Source organism: Simochromis diagramma, unplaced genomic scaffold (assembly GCF_900408965.1).
Source record: "Simochromis diagramma unplaced genomic scaffold, fSimDia1.1 OVJJ01000685.1, whole genome shotgun sequence".
Classification (NCBI taxonomy): domain Eukaryota; kingdom Metazoa; phylum Chordata; class Actinopteri; order Cichliformes; family Cichlidae; genus Simochromis; species Simochromis diagramma.
The window spans coordinates 15,913,326-15,923,851 of NW_024387477.1; the positions used below are offsets into that span (position 1 = coordinate 15,913,326).

The 10,526-nt window shown below is 40.9% G+C and overlaps 1 protein-coding gene across 7 annotated transcripts in view; it reads left to right on the top strand.

Annotated features, from left to right (window-relative positions):
- The window catches only part of bcorl1 (BCL6 corepressor-like 1), a 34,492-nt gene extending 24,698 nt beyond the window's left edge, over nucleotides 1–9,794 (top strand). For 6 of the 7 annotated variants that reach the window (XM_040015196.1, XM_040015195.1, XM_040015190.1 and 3 more), the window contains exons 6-12: nucleotides 1,213–1,400; nucleotides 1,580–1,846; nucleotides 1,945–2,111; nucleotides 2,601–2,746; nucleotides 5,967–6,044; nucleotides 6,962–7,133; nucleotides 8,045–9,794. In XM_040015196.1, the coding sequence (XP_039871130.1) occupies nucleotides 1,213–1,400; nucleotides 1,580–1,846; nucleotides 1,945–2,111; nucleotides 2,601–2,746; nucleotides 5,967–6,044; nucleotides 6,962–7,133; nucleotides 8,045–8,390 (1,364 nt within the window). In that variant the 3' untranslated portion in view covers nucleotides 8,391–9,794. The remainder of the gene's footprint in view (nucleotides 1–1,212; nucleotides 1,401–1,579; nucleotides 1,847–1,944; nucleotides 2,112–2,600; nucleotides 2,747–5,966; nucleotides 6,045–6,961; nucleotides 7,134–8,044) is intronic. The other variant, XR_005693797.1, reaches the window with a different exon arrangement.
- Nucleotides 9,795–10,526: the final 732 nt, after the last annotated feature.

The window sequence follows — 10,526 nt, forward strand, 5'->3', positions numbered from 1 at the left end:
TAATGAATTTAAGAATGAATGACTCCAAACTGTCACTTAGCTTGGAGACTCAAGCTGTGTCCATGCTTGTTGTGCACTGCGTTGTCGCTGACAGCTGGTCGCTAGCAGACATTCCAGTCTACGGTTGCCAAGGTAACCGTCTAACGTATTTAATACCCTGTGATAGGTAGTCACTTCAGTACTTAGGTTCACAAAGGTTTTGCTTGGGACCCGCTCACATTGCGTCTCTGGCTGTTTTTTCGCAGTAATAAGATGTTTTAGCGCCGCTACCTTTGCAATAACTTTCTTCTGATTGGCTGCCCCTCGAAAACTAAAGATGTAGAGAGCAGGCAGGTGAGGGTGAGAATCTGTGCTCACAGCTAGAGCTGAGCGCCTGGGAGGATGATGTTAATAATGATATTCCCTCTCGCTGACATGATACAGTAGGACTGTGCAATTAATCTGTGGCATGTTTAGTTCAGCTCCAGGCAAGATGATGGAAAGAGAGGCTTTGGTGAGTAGCAAAACCATCAGCTGTTAGGAATCACCTTGGTTTGGTTTTTCTGAAGAAATTACACAAATAAATTATGGTTAAAAAGTTGAACTTCATCGAGCAGCTCTGTCCCACTGAGGAAAAAGTAGAAAAAAACTGTCTGAATCTTGAGATTTTGACTCACAGGTATTATTTATTTATGTATTTACAGATGTCATTATTTTAAAATTTTCCTATGTTTAATATATGTTCTATTCAATTAAATTCAGTTTTATCTATAGCACCAAATCAAGGTGTTTTGTATTATATTGTAAGGTAAAACCTCACAATAATACAGAGACCAGCTTGGGGTCTGTCTGTCTATATCTATATATTTCTCTCAGAAGATCCACATCATCTATCTGTTAGTGTGGAAATGACATGCATCGTGAGTGTATATGTAGAGAAAAAGCTAGGACATGGCAGATTTGAGCATAAGATTGTAAAATCAGGGTAGAGTAGCTGGCAAACAGCAGTTTTCTTGTTTACGTGGATAAGATGGCTAAGCTTCCGGAAGTACCAGACAGTCTGATATCAGCACCTAAATTATTCCATTCTCCATGTTAGGCTTGGCAGATGGGGATGAGCACAAAGCTGCATCAGTGCAGTGTTGATAAATGAGTGGTGTGTAAAGATTAGGATTGTTGGTGTATCTCCTGTCTACCACTCAGTATAACGGCAGGTCTAATTTGCCATTACAGTTCCACAGGTGGAACATTGTCCGAGTCCCGCTGCCCCCAGTCCAGAGCCTCTTCCCAAGAGACCGTCAGTCACTCGCTCAGGATCGGTTCGCTACCAGGAGAGTGAAGAATCTCCAGAGTGCAATGATAAGCCTTCAGGGAAGAGGAAGTGCAAAAGCAAACACCTATGTGACAGTGATGAGCCGAAGGTAAGCTGCCGATGCTGCTTGTGGGAGGATAGCCCATCACAGATCATGCATAGTTGATAGAAACAAGGTACAATGGATATACAAGCTTACAGTGCCCCCCTGTGGCCTGATTGAAATCTATGTTTCTCACGTTTGTGATGGCAGCTGGAAGTTCTCTAATCAGTAAATCTGTGTTTTAGAATAAGACCAAACGCTGCAGTTTGGGCAAGAGTAGCGCCTCCCTCACCTTGGATGATGATGGAGCTGATGCAAAAGTACCAGTTAGCCCATCACCAGCTCCAAAAAGTTTGCCGTCCTCTCCATCTAAAAAGAAAAGCTCGTCAGGAAGAAGCAGCGGTCCAGATTCTCCGACCAAAAGGCCCGTTCCGCCAGAGGTTCGCCGGCTGATTGTCAATAAAAATGCAGGGGAGACGTTGCTGCAACGTGCTGCGCGCTTGGGCTATCAGGTACAACCCGACACGTTTACTGGTAACAGGAATTTTGACATCAGTGGAAAAAATGCATGATAATCTGACAGTTTATCTTTCCTTCCGGTGTTCTGCAGGACGTAGTCCAGTATTGTCTCGAAAAGGACATCCGGGAGGTCAATCGGCGTGATAATGCCGGTTACACAGCTCTCCATGAGGCGTCCTCCCGGGGCTGGACTCAGATTGTCCAGATGCTGCTGAACAATGGTGCAGATGTCAATTGTAGTGCTCAGGATGGAACACGGTGAGGCTTCAGGCAGCATGACAGTGGCTTTCATCAGAGACTTTATAATAGAGAGATGTGTTACTTGAAAAATCTTGAAATGAGATTCAACCACAGAAAAGATGGTGGTGGAAGTTTCTTAAAAACCTATTTAAAGATAAGCTTTTTAAAGACTTAATTTGGGGCATATTAGTAATTTTTTAAGATTAAACTGGGGATTGTCTACATGACATTTTTATGTCCTCATGACCATTGAAGTTAAAGTATTTAGATACTGCTTCAAAATATCTGCCCAGAGGTCTTTCATTGCAAAAGTTTCTTCTAGCAGGACTCTTCTTGAGTTGCTTGTCATATGTGTAACCTTTGTAATAAATCTAAGCATGACCCCTGGAAACAGCATGTATAACTAAAGTTAGAGGTCATTGTCCTACAGTCTTCAATATTTTCTGTGTAATGTAAAGTTGTGCAAATGCTAAAAGTCTTTTGTGTTTTGTCTGTTCTTCCCCTCAGCCCACTTCACGATGCAGTAGCAAGTGATAACTTACCAATAGTCTGGTTGCTTCTGAACCACGGTGCAGACCCAACTCTGGCGACCTACTCTGGACATACACCAGTCAAATTGGCACATAGTGCAAGCATGAAGAAGTTCCTCACAGGTAGTTCACGCTTCTTATTCACCTTTACACCACTGGACAAGAGATTAACAGTTTATTCTTTGTTAAATTCATTTTTTTTAATCATCAACAAACATTTGGTGACACAGCAAATGCTTTCATAAATCTATTTAGAATGAGACGGGAAAATAAATCATTGAAGTTGTAACTTTACAGTCATCCATCAAGCAGTGTGTCAACACATTAGTAAACTCTGCGCCCACTCCCACTGCATCGCTTTTGAGAATTGAACAATACAGGTTACATGAAGAATACATAAGAATTTCAGTCAAATCTTCTTCCACATCCACAAAGAGCCTGACAGTTGTTTAAATCATTGTTTTTGTTGTCTTCCAGTTGAATTTGGTCGTGTACTACTAAACTGAAACAAACTGAGCTCATCAAATATGTCTTGTGACTGATTAGGTGTTGATTGATTTATGCTTAATCCTGTTAGGAATGGTTTGTCAACTGATATCACACAAAGCAGATATGACATTAGATAACAGTCCAGTGCACTTGTGAGTTGGAGAAAATCAGCAACATATGGGTGTGGCTGTGGCTCAGGTGGCTGAGTGGGTCATCTACAAACCTGTGGATCGATGCCTGCCTCACTTTTCCTGGTAATGTGCTGAAGTATCCTTGGGCAAGATGCTGAACCACAACACATCCAAGAGAGTGTTTGTGTGTTTGGGTGTTAGAAAACAATTAGGAGACATCACTGTGTGTTTGTTATAAGAACCAGGATCCTTAGTTTGTTTGTTTTTTGTTTTTTTTTAAGTAACAAGGAGAATTTAAGTAAAAAGCTGCGGTGATGAGCTCTGACATGTCTGTTAAATTTGGAAGGACTTTTTAATAGATTGCTGTTCTGTAAAAACAGAAGAAAAACTTTTCTGAACAAATCATTTTTTGTGCCGTAAGCTTTTAATTAATTTTTATAAATAAGCATTTGGAAGGATGACATATGATTGCTGTAAGTTGCCTCCCTGGAATCAGTTAAAATCTGCTTTCCTCAGAAACAGTTCCCCATCCATAGTTACTGCTTTGTGTGGCTGCAAGAAAAAAACCCAAAGCCAGCTTGTTATAAACATTAGGGGTGCAACGATACACAAAATTCACGGTTCGGTTCAGTTCGGTACTTTGGTGTCACGGTTCGATATTTTTTTCGATACAAAAAATGTTCATGCCTTTTTAATTTGTCATTTATTAAAATTATAAATATATATTTTAACTCAAAAGTACAGTTTTTAAATTTAATGTTGCTGAAATCTGATCGAGGAATCACTCATCTTTGGAAAAGAGAGTTTATTACAGAGAAATGTCTCTTTCCAAAATAAAAGGCTATACTATACGCTTCTTCTGAGCTATATTCTCAGCAGCATATTAAACATATCAGGTCCCCATAAGGAGAATCATGTGCTAACGGCTGTCTAAATGACTCGGGCAAAGTTTGTAGCATGCTTGCTTGTTGTTTTTGTCTGCTTCCACTTGTCTTTGCACTAGGATGATGTCGGAGTAAACGTGCAGTCATATTCGTTGTGTTCCCACTAGTGCCGTCAGCGTTAATCTCGTTGAAATGACGTTAACGCCACAACGCGGCAAATCTCCATTAAGAAGTTACCGCAGGGGGGTTGGACGGTGTCAACACAAGCTAACTGCGCTGACGCACTAGTTCCCACAAATTGAGCATTGCGTGGCACATCCGACATACTGTTTTACTTTTGCCAATGACTCGCTTACCATCAGGGTCATGCTTCACATGAAAACCAAGATAGTTCCAAACGCCAGATCTGAATGAGGGTGGGGGAGGTTCAATTTCGGGTAGCGTTGAGGCAGTTGCCATGTTGCAACGAGCTTAGCTTCTGTCTCGCTAGCTTGCGCTGCGCTCAGTGGATCTGCACTCGATAGTGCAGCCTAGGCGGAGTAGTCGAACGCAGATCCACTGAGCGCTCAACACAGACAGCATCGTCAGAAAAAAAGTTGATAAAATAAATAAAAAATGTTGTATTGTTCATACATATGCGTACCGAACCGAAAGCACTGTATCGAACGGTTCAATATCGATACGAGTATCGTTGCACCCCTAATAAACATTTCATGCAATGCTAAAGGTGTCTTTTCAGCACTTTGCCAGGTTAAACAATAAATAATTCACATAAGTCAGTGTTTGCTTGCTGCTGAATCTCACGTCGTACGTGCATCTCCAGGCAGTTTTTACACATCAACAGTGTTGAGAGAATAGAGTGCGAATATTATCCAGAGTTGCACCACACAACAGGAGATGGATGATGTCAGCCACGTTCTCACTGCGCTGTCTGGTTGAGGTGAAGGGTGGCAGGTCAGATGAGCATGCACGAGGCAGGCCACATGACGCATTTTCACTCGCTGTGAATTCAGACTGTCAGACATCACCCCTGCCTACCGAGCAAACACCATTTACTGTCCGATCTCATTTATTAGGGCACTTTGATTGTCATAGACACAAAATTACTTACAATTTTGGGTTCTCACAATTATTAAAAATAATCAGGGTAAATTGTTTGCATTCTATTTCACAGTGAAGTTAGAGGTCCCCGTCTTTGTTTCGTCTTTCAGTTCGCCAAACTTTTAATTTTGTTGCTCTCTACGAGCTCACAATTACACTCCACCGGGCTGTGGCTTGTTTAGTTCAGTTCATATCTCTTTCGTTGTGTTTTATCAAATAATTTTTTGTAGAATTCGTGTTAAAATTTAATGAAAGCCACAGTAAAGAGGACAACTTGGTTATTTTTATTGAGTTTTTTCTGTAAGTCTGTGACTAGTGGTGTTAAATAATTGTGATCTCAGTTTTGACTAAAATAACTGTTTATATTTGCCTTAATCAAGCAGCTCTGCTGCAGTGCATGTGTGAAAGTGGCTACAGATAAACAGAGAGATGAAGGCTCAGTAGTTGGTACAGAAAGACAGACATGCAGCTCTGATGGCCTGTTTTCTCCTTGCACTGGTAGCTGCACAGAGCTACACAATGGACCGTATCACATGCACAAGCTCTAACTTTGTTTTCTTTGCTGATGGTCTTAATTTAGTCCACTTTTCTTTCACCCTTATACCATTGTACGTTTTGCTTGGTCCAGAACAAGCACTAGCATCAGCCTTCATCCACATATTTCCACATAGAAGTCATAACATGCAAACAGCCAGAGTCATAAAAAAAATAATACCACGTATTTTTTCTTTTCTCCAGAATATTTCACAGACCTGGAAGGCCGCAATGAACAGGATCCTAGTTTACCCTGGGATTTCTACAGCAGCTCGCTGTTCGGTGAGTAACCTTCACGCTGAACCTGTCAGTCTGCTGAATGTCAGCCCATTGATCAATCAAATACCCAGCTTTAATTTGTAAGCATGGTGGCATAAAAGTAACTGAAATTGCATTCCTATGCTGCTCCTGAGTCACAGGGAATGGAAGCCAGTTTATAGACTGGGCCCCAGCTTGACCACTGGCACGTGGAGGGGGTGTTAGCTTTGAGTATTAGCATCCTTGTTTTGTTGTAAACAGCCACAGGGAGCCTGTTATCTAGTGGAAGGAAAGCAGGATTAGAGTTGCATGGAAGGACTGAAGGAGACTAAAGACAAAGTGGTCTACAGCTTCTGAACAGTCTGAGTCACAAAAGATAATCAGGTTTTATAACTGCAGCGGTTTGTTAACTGTTAGTGTTTTTTTGTTTTTCATTGAGTAATGCCAGCTATTTCAGTCATTTTATCAAAATCTGCCAGTCAATGGCAGCATGGATATTATAGTTGTCATTGTGCACTTTATATATCCACTGTAGAGGTTTGTATTTTGTTTTCATACAGGTTTAAAGGAGATTTATGTTCATTTCCAGTTCAGTGTTTCTATTCATTGACTGAACATGTGCTTCATCCTGCCTGGAAAAAAGCTGTTTTAGCTCCTCTCCCTTTAAGCCAACTGTCTTCTAACTGGCGTATATATGTGTGTGTATATATATATATTTTTTCTTTCTTCTTCTTTTTTTTCATCTGCTTTTATATTTGAAGCTGTGACTGACACCATGAAGTGTGTTTATGTGTATTTTTATATGTCACCAGTTGTATGTGTGTAACTGTTGGTATATACTGCCCACTAGAGGGCATGCAGACCTCGTTCATTAGTACAGTAACAGCCAGCTTGTCCGCTCTTCCTCCCTTTCTCACCTCAGTGAACTCTTCCCTTCACAGAGACTGACCAGGAGCCGTGCTGGGACTTCCTGCTGTCTGAGCAGAACCAGGAGTTGGAGGAGAATGTAACGGGGAAGACCGAGCAAGAGTCGGACAAAGATTGTCTTATGTTCGAGTTCTCCTCGGAGCCTCTGCTACCCTGCTATCACGTGCAGGTGTCATTAACACAGGGGTAAGTTCATAACGATGAGAGTTTACTGGCGACAAACCACACGGTAATAAATCAGATTTTTGGGGGGTAATACAATATCAGGCCACTCAAATGTCATCTAAATTTGGTCACAGCTCTGCAATATGCCTAAGAATTACAGCAATTTAGGTCAGATAGGCTATGATGATAGCAGATACTGATGGTTAAGACTTATAAGTAAACAGCAGTTGCTTCAGCTTCTGGTACATAAACATTTATTGGAAACGTACTAAAGATATCTGCTTGATGTTCCAAACCAACATCTTTAATGTCATGAGTTGTTATTGTTCCTGCGTGTAAAGGGGAACAAGTACAGGATGATGAGAAATATTTCTGCTTTTTTGTCTACAAAAACACAATATTTAAGCTTCAGTTTCATTGGTCAGGTACTTTAATTACTATCAGATGGTGATGCTAGTATGGGGAGTTATCAGATGTTATTTCTGCAAAGAAAACCTTAATAGATCAGGTCATTGCCTCAGCATGTGTTACCTTTGGCAAATAGGTTATGGGTTTAGTTCGGTTTGTTGCATTTTTGTAGGATTACTCAGAAATTTGAGGGATTTACATGGGGCATTTACCAGAGTTGGGGCTTGGCCCAGCTTAGTAATGATTTTGTTTTGAAGCTGATCTGGATCCAGGACTTTTTGGAAGGATTCTTAACCAGTGTGCAAGCGGGCAAAGTTGGATATTTCCCATCATTTTGGGGCAACCATATTTTTTTCAGGTTATGCCACTGCTTTGTGACACTTGAAACGATACGATACTTAATAAGTGTCTCTGTGGTGCATTAATATATTGTTGCTTTTGTTGTCTGTCTGGACAAAAAACTGGACGGTAGTTTCATGTTTGTTCATTTGACGACGCTTACACCTGATGTTTTGCTTTTGCAGTTTTTGCAACTGGTTCCTGCTGACGGATGTCCTGAAGCGCCTGAAGATGTCTGCGCGGATTTTCCGGGCGCGGTATCCGCACTTGGAGGTGGTGAGTTTGTCGCACGCTGAGCTCTGGAGGCAGGTATCGGTCAGCCAGGTGAGCTCCGCTTTGGCTTCTCCCTACAAAAGCAAAACTAAGGAGGAAGAGAAAGAAGAGGAGGACGAAGACGGACTTGTGGATCTGGTGCGTTGTGTACCGGAGCTCCAGAGACTACTGGGTTCCTCGATTCACATCCTACAAGAGGACGAGGAGGAGGAAGAGGAAGAGGTAGTGACAAACACAGGGAAGCCTCACAGCCGATAGCCTCTCTTGAGCTGCGCCCCAGCACCACGCAAACTGTCATTTTGTCAGCCTTCCCTCCAGGCAGCAGCTCAGTGGAAACCTCTCCGTCCGTTGTAACGAGGGTCAAAGATTTTATCTCCAGCTACAGTAACGACTGACACTCCACCGATGACCTCTGACCTTTGGCAGAAGTCATCTGAAGGACCTGCACACAGGAGTTGTCGATGCTGGATAGCAGCTTTCAGGTTCCTATCTATAGGTATATTTGAATACATGAGAACTATTGAGTAAACCTTTTTATTAATTATGTATGTACATGGTAGTGTATATGTATATCTTGCCATCAGGGTAAACACATTTGATTCTATAAATGTATTCTTGTGGCAGAGGACGGATAATGTTTAGGACTTTTTTGTTTTAGTTTGTTCCTGAGGGAAAGCGATATTTTTCGACGGGAGATAATCCAAGGCTTTTATCTTGGTGAAGTCTTGCGTACAGCTAAGACGCTTAAGTCAGGGAGGCCATTGGCCCAGATGGTTTCTCTGTCAACCTGAGAGATCTGGAGACCTGCAGAGAAGAGATCGTGGCACATAACATTCAAACCTAATCACCCGCTCAGAGCCTCCTCTCCATTTTTCACTTCCGGTGTCCTCGAGATCATTTCTGAATGGACCTGATAATTTAAAGTGTTGATTTTTTTTCCTGTGCATTTCACATAGTGAGGCAGGCCCGCGAAAGCTGTTCCGGTCCCTGGTTGCAGTATCAAATAAGGCTGTTTCGGACATTGAGGCGGAGAGTTTGTTTACAGAACTGGACAGACAGTAGTCTTCTCTACGCGTCCTAATACAGAATCCTGTGGATCTCTCTCAGAGGAAACTTTCTACCATCTCTGGAGTCCAGAGGAGCCACGACGGTCCCCCAACTTCCCAATATGGTGTTTCCAGCTCCCAGAGTGCTTTGTGTTGCAGTGTTTTATTTACACTGTTTGTTGTGCTTAATTTAATAGTCATTAATATATTTGATCTCTTGTGTATCTGACAACCCTATCTATGAAAAATACTTTCTATGGTTGGTGCTTCATTCTGAAATGTACTTATTATTAGGATCCCTTTATTCTGAGATTTCCCTCCTTCATTCAAAAACAGTATTTCAAAAACAAAGGAGAAAAAAAGAGAGAAAAAAAAAGCAAAAGTACAGTTTTATTGTACTGGTGCTACACTAGATTTTGTGTTGACAATCAATGAAGTTTTGGTTTGAAGTCACAAACTAACAAAAGATATTTAAGATGAAGAGACTTAAGGTGTAAAGAAAAGTATAGTTTAGTTAAAGAAAATGGGATACAACAAGTGTGAGATCTTCAGAGAGCCTTTTATTTGATTCTTTTATAAGAAATAAACAAGAATAAAGCATGATTGTGAATCATAATTTAATGTCTTTTATGTCAAATTTATGTATAAAGTCCAATTTTGACATATTTCCTGGTGCGACTAATAATAATGATAATAATACCAATATTAATAAGAAGAATTTTGAGTCAAGAAAGACTTCTCAGTGGGGCTTCAACTGCTTTACAGTTGAGTTTAGCTCGGTAATAAGCTTTTCCTCCCTTTGTTCAGCAAACAATAAAGCCCTGCCTGCCCTCGTAGTATCTTAATATAGCATTTGTATTTATTTATTGCACCTAAGATTATCCTGTAGCTGAATTGTTGTATTGTCACCTTTTAAGTTGTTAAAAAGTCATCTGTGCGCTCAAAATCATGAACAAGTTTACAGTTTAATGACAGCTGAGCAAACGGTGAGGTATAGTTTCAAAGCTGTAAACCACTCAGCTGACCTCAGCTTCAGTTTGTTCTGGTAACTTCTGTTTACAAGTGTCAGTGTGGGAAGGGATAAGTGACTGCATGCTTTCTAGCAGGCTGCTCTTTGACCCGTCCAGTGATGGTTGTTCCCATCATTGTGGGCTGCAGTGATCATGATTTTTTTTTTCTGGCTATTAACAGGTTTTTGCAACAACAACAACAACTTAAAAATGCTCATAAAAATAAATAACTGACAACAAAGAATTTAATTAGGTGGAAAGAATAAATTATTGACTAAAAAGGTGTGGATACACCTATTCTGTTTATACAGTATGTGCTATATGGCAACCAATTTATA